The sequence below is a fragment of the Chenopodium quinoa genome, unplaced genomic scaffold, assembly GCF_001683475.1.
Source record: "Chenopodium quinoa cultivar QQ74 unplaced genomic scaffold, ASM168347v1, whole genome shotgun sequence".
NCBI lineage: Eukaryota > Viridiplantae > Streptophyta > Magnoliopsida > Caryophyllales > Amaranthaceae > Chenopodium > Chenopodium quinoa.
The window spans coordinates 5,919,360-5,932,582 of record NW_018743920.1 but is presented as its reverse complement, the minus strand read 5'-3'; the positions used below and the strand labels follow the sequence as shown (position 1 = coordinate 5,932,582).

Sequence of the window (13,223 nt, the reverse complement as noted above, 5' to 3'; positions counted from 1 at the left end):
AGATTAGGACTTAGAACAAGGCGCCCAACTAATATACTTTTATATGTGATTCATATTTAAAATTATTGCTCTTGTTAAAAAAAATAAATCACTTTAAATTGGTTAATAAATGGCCAATTCATTTGAAACAATTTCAATTGTAGCAAAATTTAGTCCGATTAGGGGGATTAATTGTAATTCTTGATTTAAGAATTAGTATCACTTCTTATGTTCACTCAAATAATGACATTTAAGAAAACCGAATTACAAAAGTATATAATCGATTTACAAAAGCATATAATCGATTTACAGTAAAGTAAAATTGACCCAATCTAAAACATGCATGCACAACTAATTTATTAGTCGACCTAATTAAATTTACTACTTTTATTTAATGATAAAATATGTTGTTTAATTGTTGACCCAACCTAATATCTACATTGTACAAAAAAAAATAAAAATAAAAAAGGCAAAATAAATTACAAAAGTTATTATTTTTCAAATAATAAATTTTATCTTACAAGAAACTTATAATGTATTAGATTAATCATACTAGCCTATATAGTATGTAATCATGAATATATAAGAAATAACACATTGAAATAAAATTTACACATTGAAATAAAATTTGAACCAACGACTAATTATAAGTTACCCTTTAAGTTACCATAAAATTAGTTAAAGTTACCTTCAAACTTACCGTCTTACAATAAATTTACGTACACCCGCCTTTTCTGAGAATTTGTGTTCATTTAAATAATAACACTATCCAAATTACACCAAAAATTGGCTTAATCCGAGACTAGGGTCAACTTACTTAAGGATAAAACTTTAATTTTTTTTATTTTTACAACAAGGATAAAAACATCTTGTTTAACTACGGATCAATGGAGCATTAATTGGCATCCATGAAAAGATAAACTCACTAGTCAATAATACAATACTGATATTAGGCTATTAGCTATTTCTTTATTGTTAGCTAGCTCTTTAATTTGACGATGAACCATTTACTAAAGGAAAAATAATTTAGTAATGCATATAAATTATAAATCATCCATCTTATTAATATAGCAACAAATTTTATAATCTATTTCAACAATTTCTTAACTACTCTCCATGTATGTATCAATGTATATCATCAAAGGACTAAGGAGTTCTCATGTATTTAATTTGAAAAGGATATGATAATCTTCTCGTCAAAAAAAAAAAAAAAAAAAAAAAAAAAAAGGATAATCTCATTATATATCAAGAACTCCTTAGTCCTTTCTTCTTCCTTATATAAATAGAGATGATAATTATTATACCAATCCATGATTCCTAAACAATTCGTTGAGATTGAACAAAACCCTAAACCTTGCTAGCCTTTAATATAGGAATAATAGTTGTTATTTTTCATCTATCTCTCTATTGAGCTCATCATTAGCGTATTACGATGTCTTATATTAGAGGTCAAACAAATCCTCCAAGGAATGCCCAAACTTATGTCTAAAACCGTAAAAATGTTAATTATTGTATAATTTTCTGCTTTCTTTTGTATACCTTATTAATTACTAGCTGGATAATCTACGTGAAAACCCCTCCTTTCAAATTCCAAGTTGATTATTTTGACATCGATTCAATAATGATTAACCACCACAATTTTTTGGATGCATCAATGGACGTGGATTTCAAGCTAACCCTCTGTGTGAAGGCCTTGAGTGGAGCCAAAGCATTCGAGTCAGTCGTAGTTTTGGTCAATTATCGACAAGAAATATTGTCGACAATTGAGCTTGAGTCGTTCTATGTGGAGAACCAGAAGATGGATACTAAGGAAATTCCAAGTATTAAGGGTACCAATAAAAAATTTAACTGCTGATTTAATTGCTAGAGATTTAGAAAGACATCATGCTTTGGTGTTCACTATTAGTGTTCAAGGTCAAAGATGGGATCTTGATTCAATGAGTGATAAAAAGGAGACTATGATTAATAATTGCTTGGGCATTAAGGTTAGATTTGCACAGTGCTATAATTTGCAAAAGGGATCTATGATTAGGGCTCCATTAATGTGTAATCTTGAAAAGATAAAATGATTTTATGTTGCAATTAATTTGCACCCTTTGAGATAGGAATACGTTGCGGTTAGTTAAAAGTTTTCGGAATAAGCATAGCTTTATTAATTTAAGAGTTTTATCATTCTAGGCTTTAGATTAATTAGTTTAATAACCCTATATCAAGGGGTCATCATATTGTATTAATAGTAGAGATTGATTAATTATATGATAATATAAGTTGAATTGAGTTTTCTTGTTAATTGTAGTATTTTTGCCATTAAAATATTAAATTCATGTTTTATATTTATTTCCTTAGTGCATGGTATTGGTTACGTTCTTTGATATTAATGGACGTTTTCGATTTTGTAAATAAGCGGTACAATTATCATAAAAAAAATTGGGCTTTTTGGCTGTGATTAAGTATTGAATTTAGTTGAAAATTGACTCTGCAATTATTATGTATTTATGTGTATCTAGGGGTGTCAATTCGGGTAAACAGTTCAATTTCGGGTTGGGTTTATCAATTTCGGGTTATAACGGGTCGGTTTTATAACGGGTTGAAATGATTATCGGGTCGGTTTTGAAAATTATCTGATCAGTTCTGTTTGGATTTTTTATTGCGGTTTCTTGTCGGGTCGGGTTGTAATCGGTTCAGGTCATAATTAGTTTGGGTTGAATCGGATCGGTTTGAAAACGGGTTTAGTCAGTTTAAAGCGGGTTTCGGTTTAAAATAGTTTGGGTCCTAATCGGGTCGGGTTGTAATCAATTCGGGTCATAATTAGTTTGGGTTAAAATGGGTCGGTTTGAAAACTGGTTTCGGTTCAAAACAAATCAGATGAAATTGGTTTGGGTCATAATCGGTTTGAAAACAGGTTTACGCAGTTTGAAGCGGGTTTCAATTCAAATCAGATTGGGTTAAAATCTAGTCGGATCATTATCGAGTCGAGTTAATTAAAAAATTGGTAAGGGGTCAGGTTATGATCGAGTTAAGTCTTAAATAAGTTGGGTTTATCGAGTAGTAGGATGAAACAAATCAGATCATAAACATATATATTGGGTTACGGGTTGTAAACGACTCAGTCATAACGGGTTACGGGTTGTAAACGGTTCGGTCTCAACGGGTTACGGATTGTAAACAGTTCGGTCTCAACGGGTTATGGGTTGAAAATGGTTTGATCTCAACGGGTCACGGGTTATAAACGGTTCAATCGCAACGGGTTATGGGTTAGAACGGTTTGGGTTTATCGGTTTTTTGCCAAATTTAAACGGTTTCGATTTAAAATGGGTCGGGTTACTATCGGGATTCAGACGTTATTGGCTCGGGCTGTTTTTGGTTTTGGGTTGTAATGGTTCGGCTTGATAACGGGTCGGGTCATTAACGGTTTGCACAAATTCGGTTCAGTTCAGTTTCGGGTTGGAAAAAATTGGGTCGGATTGATTTTCGATTTTTAAAAAGCGGGTTTTAAACGCATCGATTCTTTTTCAGATCGATTAGAAACAGTCGAATTTAACGATTCAGGTTAGAAACTGACATCTCTATGTGTATCCTAACAATGCTCCGTGCAAAAAGGTTTCTTGTTGGAATCACGACTTGTTTTTCTATTTGAACCCATTTACTCGTATATTTTCCACTCTCCAGAATCCTCCAATTACTTCCTCTCCAAATTTTCTCTGCAAAAACCGCCTTTACTTTCTCTCCAATGACAAACCAACCACGCCCTGCCACCGGCTATCCGGCCCCACCCCAAAACGGTTACCCACCACCGCCACAACCACAATCCAACTACTATTACCCAAACCACAATCCTTACAACCATAACGCGCCGCAAGCATACTACCCTGCTCAGCCACGCGCCACCTTCTTCCGCCGCTTTTTCGCAGCACTCATCGCTGTTTTCATCATTTTCGGCGTCATTCTCCTCATCGTTTGGCTCGTACTCCGCCCTCGCGTCCCGTCTTTCAGCGTCGATTCTCTCACTCTTACCTCCCTCAACACCTCCACCTCTCCTTCCCAAATCTCCGGCACTTGGTCCTTCCACTTCTCCGTCGCTAACCCTAACCACAAACTCCACGTCTATTACGACGAAATCGAGGCTCGTTTGTTCTACCGGAACTCGTTGCTTTCTCAGAATCAACTCCCGCCGTTCGATCAGGGTACCAAGAGTATAACTACCATGGATGCTCATCTTGTAGCTTCTTCTGCTTACCTTAATTCGGATTTGGTGAACAAATTAAAGGATGATCGTTCAAGAGGCAGCGTCAAATTCGATGTTCAAATGATGGCGGTGGTGAGGTTTAAGGCTGGGGGTTGGAGAGCTCGAAGACGCTTTCTTAGGGTTTTCTGTGATGATTTAACTGTTTCATTTTCATCCAATTCTACCAAGGGGAATTTATCTGGTGGGCCCAGACGGTGTTCTGTTGGAATCTGATACTTGTTCTTCTTCATCTTCTTCTTTCCTTTCAGGTGATTGTTAATCTTTGCTATTAGTTGGTTGTATATGAATTATGGAACAGAGTTTCTGTATCACACTAAAATCACAGGCATTTTGATTGTTCTAGCTTCTTTTGTTTTTTTAATGTCTTTAGTATTTCACTGTTTCTGTAGATAGAGTGGTGACTGGTAACAAATTATGTACACTTTTAATGAATTGTATATTATTATTATTATGCCCTAATGTCGTGCTCAATTAGTTACTGATTTAAGAATATGATCGAGTTGATGCAATTATCCTGTTGTGTTGGAGGATAAGAAAGAAATAAAGTGCTTTGTAAAGTGAAAGACTTTGTATCTTTGTTTATCTTTTAATGTTAAGTTAATTACAAATAACAATGGCGCCTCCATTTTGTTGAGTCATTATCAACTTCTCTATCAAAGTTTTATGATGCTGCCACTTCATTATGGAGCATTGCAGTTGCCTTTTTTGTTTGGTTATGGTGGAGTACAGGTATTTCTATTTTCTATTGAGGTTATACGATTACAAGTATTTATATATACGAGTATACTATAATTAAGAATATAATGGAATGATTAGTAATTGGCAGCTTAATTTGTGCTGGGATTATATATTTTTTTTTTCTCATAAACAATTGCAAGTGCTTATAATTTACTTCCATTATAATTATAGTGTGTGGCATGTCATTATATGCTTTTGAGTTTTGATTATGTTGTTTGGAGAAAGTTTTGTTTCTTCTGAAGCGTTATCGTTGGAAAGGAGGCCAGATATATTATATTTGAGATAAATGGTAGAATGATATACATACAGAGTCCATACTAAGAACAGGAGTTATAAGGAAGGGGCACTGGGGCAGTATAGGTTCTCCATGCTCCTCAACTTTGCGGTTCTATAGAGAACATACCATACCATATATTATTGTGGCCTTTTAAATTGATATTAGTGGACGAGGGTAGAGGTAATAAGGAACTTGCTTGTAAATGTGATGTATTCTCAGAGTTTTAGAAGAAAGCAGAGAATTTAGATTGTATATGTCTAGGGAACATAGTATTTGGGAACTATCGATTACACTTTGTATGGAATTAGTTGTCTAAATGAGTTTCCAGTGACGCCATAGCTCAATTAGCTGGTGTTGCTAATCATGGGTAAGCTGGTAGCTTTTGCAAACATTTTTGTCCACTTTTTACAAATGTTTAGATTCAGGATGTAAGTTTACAGTTTTATAAGTGTGGATGATTTGTGTGTGTGTGTGTCTGTGTGTGTGGGGTGGGGGTGAAGAGGTTGGGGTGTTATATCAGAAACGTAAAATATACAAGTAATTTCTAAAAATCTAAATAAAAATATTACTGTAAAATATACTCTTAAATATCCACTTATAATAGGAACAGAAACTTAAAATATACAAGTAATTTCTAAAAATCTAAATAAAAATATTACTGTAAAATATACTCTTAAATATCCACTTATAATAGGAAAGGAAAAAAAAAAAAAAAACCACACTTATAGTAGGAACAATATAAATATAAACTAAAGTTTAAAGCCTTGCAATCAATCTACTTATAGATTATGTGGAATGTAGTTGATGTGCTCCCCTTTATCTTATTGAGACTAATTGTTACTTCGTAATTTTTAAATCCTAAGTGTAGGAGGGCTTACTTCGTCATATAGAATGTAGTTGCACAAAACCTGGTATATAGATACAGGTCAAGATAATGTTATCAATGGATTAGAAAATTCCAACAAAATTTTGGGTGAAGAAATAATGTCCCCTGCTGAGTGCTGCCCTGCATCAATGCATGCTCTATCTTCTGTACAAAAAGAACCAGAGTAGAAGGGTTTTGTTAATGTTTTTCTGTTTTTTCTTTATCTGGCAAACATATATTTAAGTGGAATTTCCATTTGGATTTTCTGAAGTTAATCTGAGCTACTCTGTTCTTTATATATCATCTACTGTAACATACAAATCCCATATTTGAGGAATATGTTTGCTAAGATTACATGCGTGTCCTTCGGTGCTAAATTTCCATGAGAATCAGTTTTCCTAACCTGCAAGTCTGCAACAAGGACTTGTTCTTTGGCATCTCAAACTAAACACACTTTTGAAAAGAATCAAAGAATATTGCATATGGGTAACTTGGCATCTGGTTTAGCCTTTCACCCCTAAATATATATTTTGACCCTTTGTTTATTGTTTCAATTCCATTGTCCTCACCACACCTGCCTATATTCAACATATTAACCTCTTACCTTCCATTTTCATAGAGCCTTTGCAACCTTACGTTGTTGTTTTAATATATACCTTTATTGTTTATCAAATTCACTTGAGAAAAGGTTAAACAGCTCTTCACATGGAGAGTAGATATTTATAAAAAAAAAAAAAAAAAAAATGGGATCAGAATTATCCACCGTTGCAGCAATTGATGAAAAAATTAAAGAACTTGATAAACAACTTTCTTCTACCAAGGCTGAGGCGTCATCTGCCAAAGCTAGTTTTGAAGCTTCACAGAAGGAGGTCTTAGACCTAAAAGAGCAGTTTCTAGCTTGTAAAAAGGTCCAGGAGGATACTGAAACGAAATTGTGCAAAGCGTGTGACCAACTTTCTTCAATGGAGTCTGAACTGCATGCTAACAAGGATGAGTTGGAGTTGTCTGAAAAAGAGTTAAAAGAGCTCCAAGAGCGAGTCTCTACTTGTATTAAGGAAATACAAAGCATGGAAGTGCAATTAGAAAAGGTGCAAGATCAACTTTCTTTGACTACTTTTGAGTTACAATCCACCACGATCCAGTTAGATCTTTCAGAGGAAAGAGCCATGGATCTTGAGGAACAACTTTCGACTTGCAAGAAGGAAAGTGAAGACCTGCAAACAAGATACCAAACTGTAGAGGATAATTTCTGTTTGGGTCCAATTTAGTCCAATTGGGCCTAGTCACTGAATGATCCAATTAAAAGCCCAAGGTCAAGGTTCAACTCTCCAATTGTGCTAAAGTCAAAGATCAGTCCTCAAGGCAAGCCAATTGGGCTAAGGCCCAACTTCTCCATATATGCAAAGGTATAAAAGCCATCAATATTACATTTGTACATTCATTCAAGCAAAGCCTCAAGCAATTAATTCTCTTACATAGTGTTCTCTTTCTACACACTGTACTGACTTTAGCATCGGAGGGGCCTTCCTCGGCAACACCCCCGAGGCTAGTTTACGTGTGTTACTGTGCAGGAAACCTTCGGCCCAACATCACTTGGACCGAATCCAGTCTTCTCCACTTCATCGGACCTTCGACAAGGTCCCATTGTTTTCACCCGAAACAATTTCTATGCTGTCAAATCCGAGTTAGAATCCACTAAGATTGAGCTAGAGTCCTCGAACAAAAAAATGAAAGAGCTTGAGTATGAGCTTTCTTCGTATGTGAAGGAGAAGGAAGACAAGTTTATAGAACTAGGAAAGATACAAAATGAACATTCATCCATTATGTTTGAATTGGACTCTACTAAAAGTCAATTAATATCTTCGGAAGATAAGGTAATACAACTTGAGGAGCTGAAAAAGGTGCAAGATCAACTCTGTTTGGCCGTTGATGAGTTCCAATCTGCAAAATTCATGTTGGAGTCCTCTAAACAAAAGGTGAAGGAGCTGAAGGATCAATATAGTGTTTGCAAGATGGAATTACAAAAGATGGAAGCAAAAAGGCATAGGTTATCAGATTATCTTTGTTCCATTGATTCTGAAGTCAAGTTAACTGATCCAAAGTCTGATGGAGTAGAAATTTCTATGTTACCGACTGAGATAGACATCAGCCTCGACTATTCTGAACCTATGCAACAAAGTGAAGGTGAATATGGCAATTCGTGTGGTATAAGAAATGACCATGAAGATGTTGAAGAAAGCTTTGAAGACGAGAAGGGTTTAAGGACTGACCATGAAGATGACGAAGAAAACTTTGAGGACAAGAAGGGTATAAGAAATGACCACGAAGATGTTGAAGAAGAGGAAAAGAAGGGTAAAAGAAATGACCACAAAGATGTTGAAGAAGAAAAGAAGGGTATAAGAAATGACCACGAAGATGTTGAAGAAGAGGACGAGAAGGGTATAAGAAATGACCATGAAGATGTTGAAGAAAACTTTGAAGACAAGAAGGGTGTTGAAACAAATGGAACTGAAGTACTTCTTGGAGAAATACCATTGAAATTATCCTACTCTGTAATTATGTATACAACAATGATCCAAGGACAGTGGATATGTTAATAAATCCTTGTGCATATATATTAATTAATCCCTCAATGCACGTAAATTTGGGCTTAACAGCATATTAGAGTATACAATGATACATACATCCTAAACCACAAGCTTGGGCTTAAGTATACAAGACTAGTTACACAACTAATGTAATTATGCAAGCCCATATAACTTAAAATTAAGGCAGCTTATGAATAATCCCAACAAAACCAATATGAATTGTATTCCTCTTTCATATCATTCAAATCCATACAAAAGTATCCATTCACTCATTCCAGCTTTTCTTTTTCATTGTCAAGGTTTAAGAACGATGTTGATTGTTTAACCATACGGGCCACACCCCCACACCTCTGAATTTGCCTTTGTGCTTTGCTACTTCACATCTTTCGTTTAGAGACACACCGACAACTGTTGTTCTATGTAACACATGATTTAGTTAAAACTTCATATTGAGATTATAAGTTGTTGATTAATACAAAGTATAATGGACTTACTTGCTGCTATTATTAAACAAATGTAAAATATGTAATAGCATACTCTGCGATAAGTGTATGCAATTCATCTGGTTTATGCTTCAATGATTGTAAATTGTACTCCTTGTAATTTTTTCCCTTTATTATATTCCTTTATTATACTAAGTTGATTTTGTATTTTTGTAAGTACCCTATAAGGTTTTGTCTTGTTATGTGAGTCATGAATGTAATAGCCCCGGCTAGGCAGCTTTTACAATATGAATAAAGAGCTTTTTGTTAAGGCCCTTACTTCTAAGCTTTACCTTAATCATCTTTGCTTAATGATCTAATATAAGCACTACACTTTTCAGTGCACAAACAAAAAGGGAGTTGCAGTAACACCATTAGTAAAGTAATGGTTGCGCTCTTTCTTTTATTTAATGTAATAATTGTTTCCTTAATGCATGAACCATCTCAAGTCGTCTTTCCAATACATTATAATTAATTGTCATATGACATTGAACAAATCCTTATTAAAGCATTAAATTATAAACGGTGATTATTAAATACCCGTAATAAGGAATTTCATTCCAGATTACTGCCTGTATTATTAGTTAAAGATTATTTCGGTTTTTTACTCGTGCTTAATATGACTTGTTAAATGGTGGCCAATGATAACATTAAATGCCCACATGAGTCATCAATACTACTCAAAAACGACTGCTCAAGTACTCAGTGTTCTGCTAGTCTGCTACTTGTACAACAATATATCAATTTGACAATCTGTTGTACTAAAGCTTTTTAATTTTACAAAATTGTAAATAGACCGTTTTATAATAAATAGACGTTGTATTTATTGACAACGTATGTATATGATAAATAGGGGCCAGGCTTAAAAATATACTGTATAAAGTCTACATTCCTTTATTTTGTGATTAAAAAAAATATATATCTACTATACTTTCTTCCATCATATTCTCCTTTAGCCTTTCTTCAATTGAAATTCGAATAAATTTCCATTATTCTGTTGAATTTTAAAATGAAGAAACGGAAATCTTTATTTGCTGCTTCTCTTTTTTGGTAGAGAATGGTAACTTCTTTTTTTTTTTTTTTTTTTTTTTTTTTTTTTGGAAATAGAGAATGGCACTTGTTTGAGCCGACATAAAGCACAAGTGCACAATATGCCACCACCGCCTACAACCCATTGCAGGCACCATAAATAATTATGTTATGCCCTACAGGCTACGGAGTTTAAGCAAAGGACACCTTTATAGTTTAACAAGCTTGTATAAATAATTAAATAGGTAATTACGCATAATTGTAAATATAGTCATCCTGAAAAATAAAAATCAATAAAATATAGTCATCGTTGCACTAAAACACTCAACGAATGGAACCAAATTAGAAGCCGCGGCCCACAGATTCCGATGGTGATAAGATGATCCATTGCATTTGCATCCCCACATGCCCAACATTTTCCGCCACTATATTCACATCGCCTAGTGACATCTACACACTTCACTCCATTTTATCTTCACTCACTATTTCGATATACTATAATTCTATGTACCATATACTATTATTCTTTGGCTAATTAACATGTACCCTTAGATGTATTGGCGTCGAATTTTAAGGATAACCAACTAGCCATCACACTTTTTAAAAGTGTAATTGGTAATTTTCTTAGTTACCGAGTACTGTTAATTATTATTATTTGTCAAAAAAAAAAATCAATTGTTGTAATATATATTAAGTTACAAAATCAATATTTTTTTACTTTGTATAGTACACTATTACCATTATTGTTGTATATATGAACGGACTTTTAACAATGTCATGATACTATTATTTTAATTAATTAATTTTTTTTTTTTAATAAATATATAGCTTGGTACTCCTTGCATTTGTAATTTTTGTTTTGTTGATACGCGTATTCATTGTAAATTAATTTTCTTACAATAGCTTGATATGTACAAAACTACATGTTTTATATAGTTCATCCTTATAACTAAGGGACGCTGCAGTCAATTTAATTTTCACCATTACAATTAAATTAAGATTTCTATGTAAGAAAACACTTTCAAATGAAGAATCTTAATTTAATACTGAGTAATACCTATTACCTAATACTTCGATATGATTTATCACCTCAAAAATCTACTTGAAACCAATTCAATTTCATTGACCATTCTACATGGATCCTCATCATTGTGATCATAGGAGAAAATCTATCCATTTGAGTAGCTAGTTAATGGAGCAATGGTGGCAATAATAAAACATGAAAAGGGGGATTAAAGTAGTTTGTTATTTGTCATTTGAAAAAGAAAGTGGCTAGTTTTAAAAGAAACTTTGTAATATAAAGCTATTTTTTGACAAATTAAAAATAATTTTTTATATGTGTTAAATATAGTGAAGGTGTGGGATTAAAGTAGTAAACTTACTTTAAGCCCCTCGGTTATCCCCACACAACAAATTTATCAAAAAATAAACGAGTTTCACCTAACGCGTCAAGACACTCCTACATACAAATACATACACTCCCTTTGCAAAAATACTCCTCCACAAAACAAACTCTCACACTCCCACCCACCCCACTCTCAATTAACCTCATTCTCTCTCTCTCTTACAGTCTCTTACTATATATCTTCATCCTCCTTACTTCCCACAAAACCTTTTCTACTCTTTCAATTCTCCTCTATTTAATCCAAATTTATAATAATAAAAAAAGAAAAGAAAAGATGACATCAAAAGACTGTGGGCACGACGATGACGATCGGAAGGGAGCATTCCATCGTCTAATAGGAGGCATCTTAACCTTCATAGTCCTAGTCCTGTTGGTCGTCTTCATAATATGGCTAGTCCTACGCCCCACCAAACCAAGGTTTGTACTCCAAGATGCAACCGTCTACGCCTTCAACGTGACCGCACCAAACCTTCTAACGGCTACCTTCCAAGTGACCCTTTCCTCCCGCAACCCAAACGAGCGCATCGGAGTCTACTACGAGCGCTTAGATGTACACGCATCCTACCGCAACCAGCAGATCACACTACCAGCAAGGATGCCGTACACTTACCAAGGTCATAAAGATGTCACTATTTGGTCTCCCTTTCTTTACGGCAACAATGTTCCTATTGCTCCTTACTTAGGTATGTCCTTACAACAAGATCAGAACGCCGGTTTGGTTGTCATGAAGATCAAGGTTAATGGTCGTGTTAAGTGGAAGGTTGGCACTTGGGTTTCCGGAAGATATCATTTGAATGCTAATTGTCCTGCTTACCTCTCTTTTGGTAACAAAGGTAACGCCTTTAATAATCTTGGTTCTTCTGATGTTAAGTTTCAGATTTCTAGTAGCTGTCAAGTTGATGTCGCTATTTAATTCGGGTCCCCACCATCATCAACTGTACCACCTTTTTTCATGGACCTTACAAGTACCACGAGTATTGTTTAGCTAGCTACTACCAGTATACTCTTCCATCATAGTAGTACTTCGTGTTAATTAATTAATTAGCTTGTGTAATTTTTACTCTTTCATACGATTTATCTTTTTTTTTTTTTTAAAAAAAATAATTGTGGCTTGGTAATTACAGCTAGCTAATAAGCACAATTTTAAGTAATTTGTAAATGTTATTGATGATCAGATCATTAATTAGTTCATTATTACTCATATTATTATAGTCTCAATTATACATACATAGCCAATAATTATTCATATTGTCTTGTAATAAAGTGATGAAGGGAAAAAAGGTACACAATTTTTTGTATGCGGTATGCTGTATTGTACGACAGGGGTTACTCGAGTTACTCGGTCAAGGATTACTCGAGTTGTCGGGATTACTCGAGTTTCTCGGTCAGGGGTTACTCGAGTTGTCGGGATTTTACTCGGTCAGGGGTTACTTGAGTTACTCCTGACCGAGTAACCCCTCAAGTAACTCCTAATTGAACCCTCAAGTAGCCCCTGACCAAGTAACCTCTGACCGAACTCCTTAAGTAACCTTTGACTGAATTACTCGAGTAACCCCTGACCGAACTCCTTAAATAACTCCTAACCGAGTAACTCGAGTAACCCCTAACCGAGTA

General features: G+C 34.5%; 3 protein-coding genes across 3 annotated transcripts; all 3 read left to right on the top strand.

Moving 5' to 3' along the window:
* Window positions 1-3,612: 3,612 nt before the first annotated feature.
* On the top strand, window positions 3,613-4,684 carry LOC110688155 (NDR1/HIN1-like protein 10). Its single transcript, XM_021864858.1, has one exon. The coding sequence runs from the start codon at window positions 3,710-3,712 to the stop codon at window positions 4,436-4,438; it is 729 nt and encodes a 242-aa protein (XP_021720550.1). The 5' UTR covers window positions 3,613-3,709; the 3' UTR covers window positions 4,439-4,684.
* A 3,011-nt stretch (window positions 4,685-7,695) lies between these two features.
* On the top strand, window positions 7,696-8,748 carry LOC110687627 (acidic leucine-rich nuclear phosphoprotein 32 family member A-like). The gene has a single exon (XM_021864265.1). It carries the CDS (start codon window positions 7,833-7,835, stop codon window positions 8,700-8,702), a length of 870 nt encoding a protein of 289 aa, XP_021719957.1. The 5' UTR covers window positions 7,696-7,832; the 3' UTR covers window positions 8,703-8,748.
* Window positions 8,749-11,631: 2,883 nt separating this feature from the next.
* LOC110688154 (NDR1/HIN1-like protein 1) lies at window positions 11,632-12,848 on the top strand. The gene has a single exon (XM_021864857.1). The coding sequence runs from the start codon at window positions 11,884-11,886 to the stop codon at window positions 12,520-12,522; it is 639 nt and encodes a 212-aa protein (XP_021720549.1). The 5' UTR covers window positions 11,632-11,883; the 3' UTR covers window positions 12,523-12,848.
* Window positions 12,849-13,223: the final 375 nt, after the last annotated feature.

Bases quoted from the DNA above. Each gene is read 5' to 3' on its own strand.
- LOC110688155 (XM_021864858.1), top strand. From the start codon at position 3,710: ATGACAAACCAACCACGCCCTGCCACCGGCTATCCGGCCCCACCCCAA.
- LOC110688154 (XM_021864857.1), top strand. From the start codon at position 11,884: ATGACATCAAAAGACTGTGGGCACGACGATGACGATCGGAAGGGAGCA.
- LOC110687627 (XM_021864265.1), top strand. From the start codon at position 7,833: ATGAAAGAGCTTGAGTATGAGCTTTCTTCGTATGTGAAGGAGAAGGAA.